The sequence below is a fragment of the Castanea sativa genome, chromosome 7 (assembly GCF_040712315.1).
Source record: "Castanea sativa cultivar Marrone di Chiusa Pesio chromosome 7, ASM4071231v1".
NCBI classification, from domain to species: Eukaryota; Viridiplantae; Streptophyta; class Magnoliopsida; order Fagales; family Fagaceae; genus Castanea; species Castanea sativa.
The window spans coordinates 16,825,895-16,843,355 of NC_134019.1; the positions used below are offsets into that span (position 1 = coordinate 16,825,895).

At 34.6% G+C, this 17,461-nt stretch overlaps 1 protein-coding gene across 3 annotated transcripts; it reads right to left on the reverse strand.

The window, feature by feature from the left end:
• Positions 1–3,168: 3,168 nt before the first annotated feature.
• LOC142643703 (serine/threonine-protein kinase rio2) lies at positions 3,169–17,249 on the reverse strand. Of its 3 annotated transcripts, none has more exons than XM_075818411.1 (14): positions 17,064–17,249; positions 15,572–15,694; positions 15,418–15,464; positions 15,172–15,242; positions 14,958–15,020; positions 14,694–14,869; positions 14,501–14,589; positions 13,337–13,454; positions 13,032–13,105; positions 12,827–12,874; positions 9,022–9,190; positions 6,100–6,225; positions 4,375–4,476; positions 3,169–3,787 (listed from the first exon to the last, which is right to left on the reverse strand). In XM_075818411.1, the coding sequence occupies exons 2-14, from the start codon at positions 15,653–15,655 to the stop codon at positions 3,599–3,601; spliced, it is 1,356 nt and encodes a 451-aa protein (XP_075674526.1). In that variant the 5' UTR covers positions 15,656–15,694; positions 17,064–17,249; the 3' UTR covers positions 3,169–3,598. The 3 variants fall into 3 exon arrangements, with proteins under 3 accessions (XP_075674526.1, XP_075674524.1, XP_075674525.1); XM_075818409.1 differs by having other exon boundaries at positions 14,958–15,071; XM_075818410.1 differs by having other exon boundaries at positions 14,958–15,071; positions 15,572–15,685; positions 17,064–17,215.
• Between the last annotated feature and the right edge of the window lie 212 nt (positions 17,250–17,461).

Consider the following 17,461-nt stretch of genomic DNA (forward strand, 5'->3'; position numbering starts at 1 on the left):
TAAAAAATGAGAAATTTAAATAGGAAAAACCTCTTAAACATTAGTATAAATTCTTTCTTTTTCTTTTTCTTTTTTTTTTTGAGGATCGTAATATAGATTCTTTAATCTAATAGATTGTTACCTAAGATTTTCAATACAAAAACACTACTAATCTTATACCTAATCTCATGAAACCGGTTTCGATGACTTGTCAAAATTTGGAAATGAACATATGTCAAGCACATGTTGCTGTCTATATTTTAACAGGTCTAGTGCATAGAGTATTAATGGGTAGAAAAATATAGCACAAATTAGTAAATTGTGAAATTAAATTTTAAATTTTTTTATAATAATTATTAGAGGAGGGGTTGTTTGGCAGTTTGGCAGTTTGGCAATCGACTAGTCGTTACAGACACAGTTGCCGACCTCTCTTATCATTTTTTTTTTTTCTGCTACAGTCTTGTCCGCCCGTGTGTTCAAAGGTCTTGGGCTGTATGGCCCACCTAATTGACTTAATAATATAAGCCCAACTTGTGGATTTAAGATTTTGACGTTTTCGTTTTTACACTGACCAGTGACTGAATATGACAAAACATTTCCTATCAAAAAAGAAATGATGACAAAAAATGATTTTTTTTTTCTTTGCCGGGCCGCAGTAGCTTGCATTCATTGGGTCGGATGGACCTAGATCTTAGGCCCAATTTTAGGATGGACCTATCAATAAATATTCTTATACTAAATTATAAATGAGATTTACTAACGCATACCCTTATAAATTATACCATTTAATTTTTTTAAATATTTAATTTAAATATTTATTTCAGTCATATAGGTTCTACTTGTGATCAATGTAGTCGCTTTGTTACTATCCGTCCAAATCACACAATTAGATGCCAAAATGAGGTGGTATTTACATTTTTTTTTAATATTTTAAATTTAAAACAATTAGTAAAACTAATAAGAAACTTTTTACAAAAAATTTTAAAAAAAAAACTCGAAATGACTTTATTAGACAATAATATAATTTATTAGTTGAATTAACTCCATAACGACTACTAAATACCCATTTGGATAGTGCTGAAAAGCACTATCCTTGCTTTTGCATTTTTTTTTTTTTTTTGAGAAGTGCATTTCAGCAAAGTCAATGCACTTTCAGTGGATCTCATGCGCTGTTCACGGGACCCACACCTCTTTTTCTAGCAAAACTTTCATTAAAAATGGGTCTTACGGCACTACTCACACATTTAAAAATTATTTTGCTACAGTATTTTTAGTTTTTAGCAAAATAAGCGGTATCTAAACATACCTTAAGTGTATGTTTGGATTGCACAGAAAAATTATTTTGCTCTGCGTTTGGCGTTATTCTATGGGTCCCGTGCATTGTTCATAGGACCCACAAGTATGAATTTCAGCAAAAACAACTTTAAATCTGGGTCCCACGGTACTATTCTTACATTTAAAAATTATTTTGCTACAGTATTTTTAATTTTCAGTAATAAGTGGTATCTAAAGAGACCCTAATTTTAGATGCTCGGTCATAAAACTTGAAGTGAAGACAAATACTGTATCCGTCTTGATAGTATAAAGAAATTACTGAAGACAAATCATTGCAGTAATTATTTTGACTGCTGTTTATTTGCAGTGCTTTGGATGTATCAAGAAATCATAGCTGACAGAAGTTGTTCATTGTTGCTCAATAACGTACATGACTGTTCATTGTATTATTGATATTTTTTCCATTCGTGTTCACTTTTGTAAGCCTAAAAGGCATTCATATCAGTTTTAAGGGACATAATTGAAAAAACAACAACTTATCTGAGTCCTAAGTTCCCTTTCATTTCAAACACATATTTATCAAAACCTCCAAAATTATCATTGTAACATTTTGAAATTTGTAAATGAATATCAAAGTTTGAAGTACTATTCTAGTTTTCAAAAATCAAGTAAGATTTTTGTATTCAAAAATAGATTCATTTTCAAGTTAATATATTGTATAGTAATTTTGTTATTGCAGCACATTTTCATCACATTCCATATATCTTCCCTTCATTCACCTAAAATTAAAAAATAAAATTTTATATTTGGTTGACTTTGTCCTATTTTTTCATATAAGCTTCTAATACTTGACACTTTTACATGTCATTATTCAAAAAAAAAAAAAAATTTTGTTGAGAAAAATGTCATGATTCAACTTAGTTTAACCTATAGTGATCATGGATTCTCTGAATTGAAATCTTAGTACCAAGGAATGGATGTAGGAAATGCCTTCTCATTTTAAGCCAAAGAAATGCATGAGAATTTTAGCCCACTCAACTCAACAAATATACAAATGAGAAGAATGCTACTTTATTGATTTGGATAAACTATAAAACAATAAATATATGTAAACTAACAAATGAAATGTGTGATGTGTACCGACGATGTACACTAACAAGTGTAGACAATGCCCTACTTTAAAAAAAATAAGATTTTGTAAAACATTTCCTAGTTGTAGCATTTCTCTACAACTGAAAAATGTAGGTTATATTACTGCAAAGCAAAGATATTAGGCAATTCCATTGAACAGAAGTCTGTCACAAGCTCTCTATGTTTTCAGATAATAAAAAGTGTTAATTCAAGTTATTTTACGTTTTTAAAACTTGCTTTGTTATTTTATAGTAGAAAATATCTCAGAAAATAAATAGTGTTACTCCAAGTTATTTTACTTTCTTAAAATTTGCTTTGTTACTTTATAGTAGAAAACATTTCAGAAATTAAGAACGATAGTGGAGTTGAAATATAATTTCATTACCTCAAGTTTTCTAATATACAATATATACTTATCAACAACATATATTATGGTGGAAATTATTGCTTCTACGTACTGTAGCAAGCATTAATATGCAAAAGTTGACCACATAGGATAGGAGAATGATTTAGCATACTTTTACTCATTTTCAGGTTAAATAATATGCAAAATTTAAGTGTAGACATTTTAACAATATTCCAAAATTTTCCAAATTCCAAGTCCTCCCAAGGTTTTCAAAATCTGAATAAATAAATAAAAAGGATTTAAACAAGGCATTATCCCTCTATTCTTCTCAACCTTTTTTTTCCTCTCTATTCTTCTCAACAACAATTTACATTAGTTGGACATCAATTAAGCAGACCCATTAAATTATTCTAACAATCTCTTCCTCTCTCTTTATATTTTATTTATGAATAAGCAGATTTATTCAATAAAAAAGAGGGTATAGATTACCCTAACTAACAAAGAAGATCAAAGGTTGAGCCTTAATACGATGAAAGGCGCCTTACACCAAAAAAAAAGGGGACAAGTAAGGAGTGAAGCTGCCTACCAATCACCTCTCCAATAACCAGCAAAATTTGGAGCTTTGTGGATTAGTACAACCTATATGGATAATAATTATGTAATACATACTCTCAACAATGCAAGCTACTACCCCTAATAGCCTATATTATACAATCAAGGCCCTTACAATTTTCATAAAAATTATTGAAACAAGCCCGTGATAGACACAAAAGTAAATCCAATCGATTTTCTTCCCATCACTGATCTTGTTTCAAAGTGAAAGGCATGCATCCATGCCTAGGAAGACGTGGTTATTCTCCACAAACTTCACCAGCTGCTCAATTGTTTCTGGATTTTAGAATTATGAGAGGACCTACCACCCTTGTCTTTGTAGGTATTTCTAGAGGCAAGATTCTTTCGTCCTCCACGCACTGATGCTATGACACGGCGATTTTGATTTCTCAAACGCTTTGTCAATTCAGCGTCTTTACTAATCATGGTCTCATTATCCTCCTCCTGGAAAAACAAACATTAAATTGGCATTGCATTCCAACAATGGCTTTTAATAGATAACAAAGATGTTTGAAAAATCTCAAACAACATAGCAGCTCTAGCCAATGAGCTCTAGTTAAAATGACATCTCCTGTTGTAAAAGCAATGTGAAGGTTAAGGACGTGGGTTTTAGACCCACCGGTATTAAATTGCCAATAAAAAAATGTAACAACTCCTAGCTTTTTCCCCTTATATTAACAATAATGATGTTTTTTTTCTCATACCAGTTTTCTTAGTTGGAACTACTATTTATATATCATTTTCCCTAGATCAATGGAAGAGAATGAGCAACGCATAGGCTTCTAAAGTATTTTTCCTTTAATCAAATAGTCTTCTTAGGACTGAGAATATGAGCTAGTGTATTGGACTCAAAAGATTGAAGATGAAAAGAGGAATATTGGCAGTGAACAGTAAAATTCTATTTTAGGCATATGACATCAAACATACATTATGAGAACCTAAACTCTTTACTAAAGATAAAAAACTGAAGTCATGAACAAAATCTAGGATTTTTAAAAAAGCAATAAGAGATCATGAAATGATAAGTATACCTCGTCACTTGCATCTTGAGTTTCAGGTCCATTGGTTTGACCTGCTTCAGTTTTTTGTTCATTTTCCTCTCCTCTTCCATCCACATCACAATTTAATGTCGGCTGAAATTTATTTCACATAAGAAATTACAATATTCAATGAGGATAATCTAAAAGAAAACGATACAGAAGAGAGAAATTATAGGCTCAAAAAATAAAAATAAAAAACAAGAAAATATGTGGTGCAGAATTTGATGTTGAAACATTAAAAAATAAACTACCGCCCTGAAACAATCCCAAACCATGCAAAGTATTAAATCAGGCTTTATTTGGCCATTCAAATGGGTACTTCCAAATTCAAAGATTCCAATACCTTAGTCAATGATTATTTTGCAAGCGGAACAAATGTCTTGTGCAAATGGCAACGCATTAATTTCCATTAATCCTACAGAATATTTCTATGATTTCTAAGTAATAGGAAGATCACAAATCTCCCTATTTATGCATTTCAAAGAATAATATAGTAGACTTCTATGTGGAAACTGGAAAGTATTACGTTGGCATACATTAATATAAAAAATTCATCTACAATAGCAATCGAACAATATAATCTATACAATCATAAAATAAAGACTAAGCTCTATGGATGCTACAAATGAGGTGACTTTTTAACAGTAGTATACAATTTTAAAAATTATTGGCAAAACATATTCACATGTTTCGACTCAAGAACTGGGTTTCACTAGGCTACCCATCTTTCATTATTTTGCAAGATCTTCCAAAACATCACCAAATTTTAAACCATGTATCCATGCCCAAATTTGATAAACACAACACACATAGCCGACCAGATGCTTATTCTCTTGCTCTAAACAGAAATCAGCAAGTTGCCCAAGTCATATTAGAGTATACAGGTTAAGATTAAATTAGATCAAAACAGTATGGTATTATTCTGGACCAAGAGCATAGATTAACAACCCAAAGGGGTTGTTCTAGTGGCTCCCAAGGCCTCATGAGATCCTGGTCCAAAACTCCTAACCAACATCTTGGAACCACCCCAGGGATTCCTCCCTATAATTACCTAGTGGGTGTTTGATGAGAGGCCAACACCCTCCTTTTTTGAATGAGCAGAATACTACTTTTATTATATAAAAAATCAATTTAGTCAAAAAAGGATAAGGTTCACATACACAGGATGTAGATTGAACCACTTAAAAAATAACAATCTCACATTAGAATACTCTAACTCAAGAAAAATAATGTGGGGAGTGCTAACCAGGGCAGAATTCCAATCATACAATGTCCTCAGCAAAGACTGATGACATGATTAGGATGCTCAATTCTGTCAAATGTTCTACTATTTATCTAGCACCAAATTGCCCACATTTTATTTTTATACATTTAACAACCCACCTTTCTTGCCAAGCCCAAACATCTTAATTCTACAAGTTATAATTCAATTGTTCACAGCTCAATCAGTAAATATTATCCCATAAATCCCATAAAAGAAGTGAGTTTAGTTTTATTCTGTGCAAATTCAAAGGTTGATGCAATTGCCAATTAGCATTAACAGTGCTTTTCTCACGAAGCAAAACTTCACACATATAAGCATCCTCATCCCATCTATTAGATCTTTCCTTAAGGCCTCAGCCATGGACAATTTTGCGAGATAGATTGCACAAACTGCTCCATTAAAGTGAACACTTACGAATAATATGCATGCTCTAATTGTCCAAAAAAATTTACCTGCTCTACCAAATGCAGAGAATCAACACCACTTATGTCCGATTCATTTAACTCAGATGCAAGTCCTCCATCTTCATTTTCTTCATCACCCGAATCTGCATCCTTCTCGATCCCTCCTTCAACGAACTGCATACAATATTAATTGTTCAATTGCATTGATTCAGAATCATAGATGAGGAATATGATTTTCAAACATATTTCATAATAAGCGAAGTGCAAGCCATGCTAAGAAATAGCCCTACAAACTGATAGAAAGCCTACCATGCGTACTTTTTTAGATGGATAAGAATAGTATTACTAAAAAATAAAAAATAAAATAAAAAACCTCATGAGCAACATGAAGAAGTCTAAAGAATTACAAAGAAAATTATGTACAAAAGGGAAAAGATTCCAAAAACATTGAAATAGAAACACAATGTGTAAAACCCCATGCTCAGGACCAAGCTAATAAAGAACTAGAGAAAGTTACTAGCAACAGGATCCACATACACTCCACAACTTCAAATGTACATTGGTTACATACCTTCCAAATAGTCCACTTTGAACACAAAATCACCATATTCCAAATAGTGGAGGAATACTTACCCACCCAATTCCTACGACCAAACATGACATACATCACCTTCCCCAATAGCACCCAATGGATACCAAAGCACCTAAAGACAAAACTCCCCAAATTCTAAGCAACCATGCAATGAATCAAAAGGTGGTCCACCGTCTCTCCACAAAACCGTTACATACAATACCACTCTACTAATGTATAGCCTCTCTTAATGAGGTTATCACAAGAATCTTCCCCAATGCCACTGTCCACACGAAAAAGGAGACCCATAGTGGGGCTTTCACACCCCAAATTTCTTTCCAAGGGAAGGAAAGGGCGTTGGAGCCCCTTTTAGAGCTTACCACATGCACATTTAAGAAACAGTGCAAGAAGAAAAGAATATCCAAAAAAGTAAAACTTCGGAATTCCTTTCTGGCTACACGCTCCACAAGCAAAGCATCTACACCCTTTACCGTTAACTAAACATAACTCAAACCAACAATTATGCAGAAAGAACACAAAAGTTATATATGATGAATCTGGATCTGTATTGGTTACAAACAAACCGACAAACATATAGAAGGTGTGTTTGATGCATATTGATTTGATAGATTGGTCACTTAGCCTACGATTGTGTCGTTATACTAGTTGATCAGACCACTACAGAGGTTCAGCTGTGGTAACAGAATGGAGAGAGAGATAACCTGAACTTACAAAAGATACATGGAAGATTAAAGACTTGTGCTCAAAAGTGCCCAAGATGTGACCATTTCTCTCAACTTTCACAAGTAATTAATTTCATCAATTTGGTTTACTTTTTTAGGAAGAATGAAAAGATTATTGCTAATATACAAAGTAGCTTGATGGCATGGAGAAGTACTTCCATAGTGTGATTAACACATGGCCCCATCAAATTAGAGTGATTGGTCTAAAGATTAGAATTTTTTTTTTTGATAAGTAAAAGATTAGAAATTAAAAGGACATCTTCATTCAATGAGTGTCAATTAAATGACAACACAAAAATGAGTGATGGACAAGACAAGGATTAAATAAAAAATGCATGGAACTAATAAAAGAGTTGAAACTAAAGCAGGAAAAGTGGACAGACAAATTTTTGGTTATAATACAAATAATATCACCATGATAGTAATAGTGACAAACTGGAAAAGCAGACAATCACCTGAACCTACTACTCAGAATAACCCACAGTACGTTACCCAATGGCAACCAGCAGAACACTTGCTTACAAACAGTTGTCTTAATCTTCCAAAGAAAGAAAATTTGAGAGATATCTTGAACTTGAGCTGATCCTAACAGCTATTCAGCCAAACTATGCAAACTAGGATCTCCAAGGTGATTCAAATTTTCTCAAAAAAGAAGGAAGAATGCATCAAATGGAAAATATCTATAGATCTTAAACCTCTGAAAGCCAATAAATAGTACCATGTTATTTTTCTGATGGAGGGCCCATGGGGTCAAGATAATCAATGGCATTGATTTTAGGCTGCTCCAACAACAACCAGCCCCATATACACATCCCCACTGGGATATTGCACTCACAACACTAATTCCCATACCAGCTTCTAAATGAAATGGAATTCCTCTTGATAAAACAAGAAGTTGATTATTGCTCCTTTCTTATTTATTAGCCCTTTAATTATCATATAATTGTAATTACTATTTAGTCGTCTTTTCTTTTACTCTTTTACTTAATAGAATATAATATAAGCTTCTTTTTTTTTTTTAACTCAAGATACAAAAAAGTATTTGAGTATCCTATTTGACTTATGTAGTAATTTTTATCTTATATATGTTTTTATCAGTGAAGTTTTTATTTATTTATTTATTTAAATAAAAAAGATAAAGCTTTCAATTTATTTTCTGCCTCTTGTCTTTTATCTTATAAGAAAGGGAAATAAAACAAGAGGAATGGTAGAAATTGAAATTTTTGTAATTTATACCACATACAGGGAGTGGGGGGTATGATTTGAGACAACATACATGTATTTTCAACAACCACTAAGGTCAGAAACCCAGCCAAAGAAAACTACAGGACAAGAAAAAATTGAATTTAAAAGCACCACCCCATGAACCATTCACACAAAACTTGCCTCCAAGACATTCATCTTCATGATCTATACCAATCATCTTCAATATTTAGAGGAAATTATTTGGAGGATTCCACCAGAGGATTTTTAGAGACAAACACTGAAACAAGTTGACCAGGTTGAACAAAAAGGGCAAAACAAAAGCAAAAGTGAGTGCTCAAGCTTAATCTAACTGTTGCAAATGGATGCAATCCAGTGCATATTTTGGTGCAAAAAGGGTCTATTCCAAGTCTATGGATTAATGCTCAAATTGGTTTAATTCCAAGTCCATACCTTCTCGATGTCTTCTTGATCCTTTCTAGTAAACCCACTGGCTGCTAGGTCCTTGTCTAGAAAACCAGAACCTTTTGCTATTGAAGAAAAGCAAGGCCTGCCACTTTCATCCATGTCTACCTCTGAATCATCAATATCATCTGGAATTTCATGAAATGACATATTGAACCTGAAAGACAAAGAAAGAGATTGACCATGCATACAAAAAATTAAGAAAAGGGATTTTTATGAAAGCCATTAGCATAAAAACCTAAGCTTGAAGCCAGTTTACATGTATAAAATGTACAATGAAGTGTTGAACCCAAACATAAAATCTTTTAGCTATTTAGAACTCTTTACTCTCATTCAGCTCTATGAAGAGTTCAATGATTAACTTGTGTCATAGAGTTTCTTTTTTTGATAAGGAAGAAAAATTTTATCATAAAAAAAAACTACTTCATGCGAAAAATCAAAAAGCAGCCAAGAAGTACAAAGAAGAGTAAAACAACATGCTCAAACTCCAAGCCCTCAACCATAGGTCTACACTCCTGTGTCTCCTGATACAATTTCTGATAAAAACATACTACTTGGTCAACCAACTCTGATTCCTCCTCATATAGCAGCCCATCCACCTCCAAAATAGGTATTGCTTGGATTTTCAACCAGTTACAGAATACGTATTGCTTGGATTTTCCACAGATATTCTTTGTTTGTTCTATTGATAAATTACACACATGGGATAGGTCTTGAACCCATTACATCACCCTTAACCTTGCTTTTACAAGGGGAGACACCATGTGAGGCAAACCTCATTGGTTACAAAGAAACACTTCTTTAATCAGCAGTCGAATTTCTTTTGCCTTGCAGATAGGAACTCCTATGACTGAGTTATCATTTTGCCCTTCTTTAGTATTTCTGGACAGAGAGGAATCACACAGTTTTATGGTATAAAGACTAAAATAATCCTACACCATATATCCGATTACATGCTTTAATTTAAACATAAATCAAAGTCTACTTATACAATGTTTCCCTACCACCAGTTGTCCACAATGTTTTCCTAATTATATTCCATGATTTACAAACTTTTCTCAACCCTAAAACTAACCCCATATTGACTGATGCACAACTCCTGTAAAACCAGGAGTTGTTGACAGGTAATCACCCAAGGGAGGGGGGCACAGGTTGTAGTTGTATTCTTTCTTTGCTGTGTGTTTACAATCGTCAACACATTGCATTTTGGCTATCAACAAAACTTTTATTACCTATCCCAAAAAAAAAAAAAAAAAAAAAAAGAACTCAACCTAATAAGAAATTCAAAAATCCCGTGAATTATCAATAAGATAAAATATTTTGTATTTTTTTTTTTTTTTTGATAAGTAACGAAAAATTTATTAACAACGAAAAACAGCCAACTCGAGTACATAGGGAATGTACTAAGGGGGCACAAATCAAGGACCAAGGTTACAATGATCAAGTAAAACAGGAAGGGAAGAACAAGAAATATGACAAAAGACCACACTCCAATCGAGGAGAGTGTGTAAAAATAAAGCCTTAATCTCTAACATAGAGCATTCACATCCCTCAAAGCTTCTAGCATTTCTTTTACGCCAAATACACCATAACAAGCAATGAGGCACGAGTCTCCACAAATCTATGTTACGATGTCGTCCAAACGTACCCTGCCACGACTTAAACAACCCAATAACCTTGTGAGGCATAACCCAGTGGATACCAAACAAATAGAGCACCAACGACCACAACTCACAAGCTATGGGGCAATGAAGAAGAAGATGATCCACTGACTCCCCACAACTCTTACACATATAGCACCAATCAAGAACTAGCACACGTCTTTTGCAAAGGTTATCTGTTGTTAAAATCTTACCTAAGGAAGCAGACCAAGAAAAGAAAGCTACCCTTGGAGGAACCTTCGAATGCCTAATCATTCTCCAAGGGAAGGATACGAGGGTAGAGGGAAAGATAGAATCCTCAAACCTCAAAACCTCTACTCCTAGCTGGCTTCCAACAAACCCGATCAAGACCCAATCCTCGTACCGTCGAAGAGTAGACCATATCCAAAAACAGATCAAAGGATTCTTGTTCCCAATCTTGTGGAGGACGACGGAATTTAGCATCTCAATGAATCCTCCCAGACCAACACATAACCTCCGCTACTGAAGAATCCTTTGTCCTGCTAATACAATAAAGTTCTGAAAAGGTCTCTTGGAGAGTACGATCTCCACACAACACATGCTTCCAAAACTTCACTCTAGTACCATCCCCCACATCATACTAAAGGAGTCTAGAAAAATTCAGCCAACCACTTCTAATATATCTCCACAAGCTAACACCATAAGCACTGGTCACCTTTTTCGTGCACCAACCACCTCAATCATTCCCATATTTCACCTCAATAACCCTCCTCCATAGAGCATCGGTCTCCATGCCATACCTCCATAACCATTTCCCTAACAAGGCAGAATTAAAACTCCTCAAGTGTCTAATACCTAACCCTCCAAGCTGCAGCCGCTTACAAACCTTCGCCCAATTGACTAAATGCAATTTAGATTCACCACTAATACCACTCCACAGAAAGTCTCGTTGTAATTTCTCTATACGATTTGCCACCGTCCTAGGTAAAGGCAAAACGGAAAGAAAGTAAGCAGGTAAAGAGAAAAGAGTACTTTTAATAAGAGTTACCTTACCCCCCTTCGATAAATACAACCTTCCACCCTGCTAATCTCCTCTCCATCTTCTCCAAAATGGGATTCCAAATTGGCAACTCCTTAAATTTAGCACCTAATGGAAGTCCCAAATATTTCAATGGAAGAGAGGATTGCCTACAACCCAACATCCCCACCAAAACATCCATATTGTGCACCACACCAATAGGAACCAACTCAAATTTCCCCAAGTTAATCATTAAGCCTGAGACCTCCTCAAATCTAGCCAAAATTGCCCTCAAACTAGCTATTTGCGTAGGATCAACATCACAAAAAAATAAGGGAGTCATCAGCAAATAAAAGGTGAGACACCATCACCGAGTTACCAGCCGTATTACCTACAGAGAAGCTTGAGAACTGTCTAGTAGTGGCCACCACATCCAACATACGACTCAAAGCCTCCATAACAATATCAAATAGCAACGGAGACAAGGGGTCCCCTTGCCGAATCCCCCTAGAGCTTCCAAAGAAGTATACCATTGAGCAAAATGGAAAATTTATCAGTTGAGATGCAACACATTATCCATTTTCTCCATTTGTCTGAAAACCCACAACGCTGAAGCATATACATTAAAAAACCCTCACTCACATGGTCATACGCCTTCTCATCCAACTTACACAACACACCTAGAACACCGGTCTTCAATCTATTATCAATACATTCTAAAGCAATTAACAGTTGAGCTTTTGTGTAATAATGCACAAAAGCTCACACTTCTGTGGGGTCTGATAGAGGTGATTGGTAGGAGTTGATATCTGGTGTAACAGGCATATACAGCACCCCCTCACATTGGGGTGGGTCCCATGCTTGCAGGGTCCACCCCCATGTTGGGAAGGGGGAGAATTATGTATGCCCGTTACACTTGATAATATCTCAATTGGTACACAGCCTTACGCCCCAATATTTTTTTGGAAAAGCTAATTTCCAAGAACTATCAACTAGATGGCGACAAAAAATCCATCGGACTTGTCTCAAGAAGATAACTAGAATAGCTCTTAAGAATTTGAGTCAGATATTATAATTCAGACAATTAAAAAAATCCCCAATAATCTAAAATGGAGCCAATGCATCCAAGGATTGCACCAGAACACCTACTGACCTCTTGCGAAAAAACTTAAAGACGCATTCAACATCACGATCGAAATACCTGAAAAATGTGAACATATTAAGAGATGAGAGTAATGTTTCCAACAAAAAATTCACATATATCAAATGTAGTGATTTGCTATTAGAAAAAACAGTGATCAGAAATAAACGAATGAAATGATAACTGATACTGCATTGGAAGAAGCAATTTTTCTTACATTTGTGCATTACGATGGTCTACAGATACCATCTGTGGAAAATCAATCATGGTAACCTTCTCATCATCATCAATCTACAAAGCACAAAAATTGAAAAATAATTACTAGTTCACTAATAAACTGAATGTGGAAGCTGATAAAAAGAATTTGGATATAAACCAACGAGCCAATCCAATGAATGCAATAATAACCAGTACACGTGTTGAGAAATAAGACAAGAAAATGGCAAACCACTTGTTAGGTTCCTAATTATACAGCTCTTAAGATGCAAAGAAATGGTACTGCAGAGTGCCTTAATTGCATACCATAATATTGAATTCATTGAAGTCACAGTGAATGAGACCATGTTCTGCCAAACGAATAACAAGACCAATGATCCTTTCAAAAACCATCTCTGGATTTTGCAATTGCTTAACCTGTACACTGCATCAGATAGAAATGATTGATAAGATGCAATCTCCCATTGCTCAATGGAGTTGTTGTTTATCTTTAGGAAAATAATCCAAAACAGTAGGAAAAACAAGGAGCCAAAGGAAAGAAGAGAGAAAGGGAGGACATGTAGGACAAGGAGGAATCCATTGTAACATTACTATAAAAATCAGATTCTGAGATTACAGCACTTTTGATATTTGACCACAATAACTTTCATGGTAATTTTCAGTTAATAATTGTTGACAAATGCCATGTCACCGAATTTTCAACTGACACTTGTCAAGATTCCTATCACATGGAAAAAGGAGGAAAATAGCTATATCAACAAAACATGAAAGAATTTTTTTATTTTTTTATAAATAAAATAAAAGAGTACATGAAATTGAAAGCACAACTTTATAATTAATATAACTTATGTCAAATGGCTTACATAAAATAAGTTATTTGAGGAGATTGTAGGATATATTCCTCATGTCTGCATATGTGAAATGACAATGCTGCATGATGCAGGTTATGGAGAATGCTTACAACTTAGAGTAAGAGAAAACCATGCTTATGTACTGTTTGGAAGGAAATCTCCTATGTTTTTAGGACATGTCTTCTATTTAAATTTGGTGTATCTGGCTTGCATATATATAAAGTTGGTACATTACACACACGCAATGGGTCTTGAAACCACGATCTCACCCTCCATTTTTGTCAGGGAAGAAAGTGTCAATAAAACTAGAGCTCATTGGATGTGCAACACTAGTTTAGACACCTATAAAAGAATTTGCCTATTTTTAAACCTAAAAATATGAAGAAGCCTATAAGTTGTTACATTTTAATAAATAAAAAAAAGTTTGACTGTTTTTCTATCTATGGTTCTTCAACATGTAATTAAACATAAAATAATTTTAAATTCACGATGGACTGGGTTTTCATAATCATCAAAGTAGTAAGGAAATTTACATCTGAAGGTTAATTTAGAAGGAAAATAAACATGTAATACAAATTGAGATATGAGTTTCAAAGTAAAATGAATTGGAAACACTTACAGAGGGTAACCTTGGACAAGTGACATGATCACGCAATGCCTATTACAGTCCACAGCATTTGGAACAGGAAAACCGTGTTCTTCCAAGGCCTGATTGAGCAGAGCACAAGTGGGAAACCAACATCAATAGGCATGACAATCATCTAATTAAAAAGGTAAAGCACACAAATGGCTAAATTACAACAGTGAAGAACCTTCATAAAAGCAAATTCTTTGACTGCAGCAAGCCGGGACAAATACAGCCAATTGAAACTGCTACGATGCCTCAAGTAATCTCGCTTAGATTTGACAGCCCTAAAAGAAACTCTTCCAAGTCTGTGTAGTTTCATGGCTAGGACTGTACCATCTTCCGTGGCAACCTCGAAGATATCTTAAAGAAAAAAAATGCAACGATTAATCAAGTAATATACCGCTAATATACTAGAAGAGGTTTTGCCTAGCAAGATAAGAAAAAATACCAGACTCTTTTCCAACCCCAATTTGACGTCCAACAGACAGAAACACTCCGCGATTAACCAGTGCTTTAATAGCAAGAAAATCATAACCAAGGTAGGTGAGCCGAAACCCATCATCTAGCAGCAGATAAGAACAGATAATAAGACAGGATAGCAAAACATAAATTGGGTCCACCTATGTTACACAATTCAAGCTAAAAGCAGCACGCAGACTCACATTTGGAAGAGTCATGGTGCAAGAGCTTATGCTTGAGCAAATTCTTCAAAACTTTGTAAGTGCCGCCATGCCTGCATGTAGGGAAGAGACAATACAAATATAATGAGCATGAAATATTACTTCACAAACGTTTCTTATTAGTGAAATATTAGCCCACTGATTATGGATTTAAGAATCCAATTCAAGCAAGGGGTTGAGAAGGAAAAAGACAATATTTGTAAGAAGAAAAAAGAAGGAAAGGCGTACTTGAGAGAGGCAATGCGGTCAACAAGTTCTGCAGGTACAATTTCATGCTGAAAGCAAAGGATAATTTTTACCCGATTAAATAATGGAAAGGAAAGCCAAAACAAAACAAACAATAACTAAAAAATAATAAAGAGAGAGAGAGAGAGAAACAGACATTGCGCATCCCCATTTCGACAGCAGTAAGAACCCTAAAATCATCTTTGGAGAGATATCTCAAGGCGTCCACGTTCAGCTTCATTGCTCCCTCACTCTTCCCTTTTAGCTCTTCCTATTATGCCTAGCAATCAGATTCAGAATAATATTGTATAAAAATCACTGAAATTGAAGTTAAAATAACAAAGAAGTGGACTACAGATGAGTAAGGTAACACAGATTTTGTATATTAGTGACACCTAACCTCGCCAGTCCACAAACAGTTTTTGAACCCAAGGGGATATCATGCATGGGCTGCTGCTATCAAATGCTTACAGCAGCCACAGAATACCTATTTACTGATTCAATTATTCTAAACTATTTAAAAACAGTTTAAAATGAACCTATTCAACTTACAAAAGGCCAGCCAAGCCTAACTATAGTTATAGGCACCTGCTCTACTCTGTGTAATGCACAAAAAAGTATACTCCCTTGGAATCAGAGAAACAATTGCAGCCAGCCAAATGGGATTTATAATTATGTCGAGAATTTGAAGCGAATAAATATTTTAAACAAGGTATAAAGACTTGATTTTTTTTTTTTTAAAAGTAAAATTTCATTAAAAAAAAGGCTGAAAAGGTGCCACCCAAGTACACAAGGAGTGTACAACAAAACACCAAAATTAAACGCTAAAAGTACATTGATTAAGCAAAATCAGTAAAGGAAAACAACCCAAAAGCATCTATCTACTCAAACAAAGACCACACACAAAGCAATGGGGGATCATGCTCCAAGAGATTGAGACTAGATTTAGCATTCAAAAGCTTATACTTAGAGAGATAAGCACGCACGGCATGAGTCAACTTAACAATACAAATCATTATCTACTTTCTATACATGAGTTCGACTCTTATCATCAAAGAGCGATGCCCTGAACCAACTCAACCAGGTTCCTAACTAGTTGCAGGTCAATGGATTAAACAGAAATGTATTTGACCCTATCTATGTTTCTAAGATCGCCCAAGAACACGCTCATTCTTGCGAGATCAACCCCAGATAATTTATTCCACAACAGGAGACTTTATCAGTTGAGCTAAGTAGACACCAATTGGTTAATGCTAGTTGAAATTGAACTACATGTCTAGTGCAGTAATACCATACCATATAAACACTCCTGTAAATCTAATTGGACCAAAAACTACACATTGGACAAATACTAGAAACCATGTAATCTAATTTAAGAAAAAAATCTAAGGAAACAGAAATAAAAAAGGCTCACTTTTTAACATTATTAATTAGAGAACGCCCAAGAAAAATTATTGTAAATTAATGAAACAAACACCCAAGAAAAATGAAATAATAAACAAAATTCAGAAGAACTATAAAAAGGTCGAAGAGAAGAACACTGCGTTTGTGTTTGTGCGGCGGCGTGCTATTTTTGATAATAAAAAATAATAATAATAATAAGAGAGAGATGTAAAATAAGAATAGTTTTAGATGGTTTTGTTTGGTACCAAAATTTTAGCTGGTGAGATCGGAGGCGGGGGGAGCGACGTGGCGGCGCTGTGATGTCTGCTGCTTGATGAGATCGGCGGCAGACGAGGACAACGGTGTACTCTAGAGAGGGGAAGAGAGGAGAGGCTGAGACTTGAGAATGCGAGGCTGTGGGAGAAAGCTGAGAACGGAAGAGAGAAAAGTTCGAATAAAAAATAGGGTAAATTGTAAATTAATAAGTTCGTGGTTATTGAATTTTACGCGATAAAGTTTCAGAATTTGACCGTCACTCGTTGAAATTTGGTGATGTTTAGATTTTATATTTTAATATTTTAAAATTTAGGTTTTACCCATCTATTATAGAAGTTTTTAAATTTTATTCGTAAAATTTTGAAGTAGTATTTAAATTTTATACTTT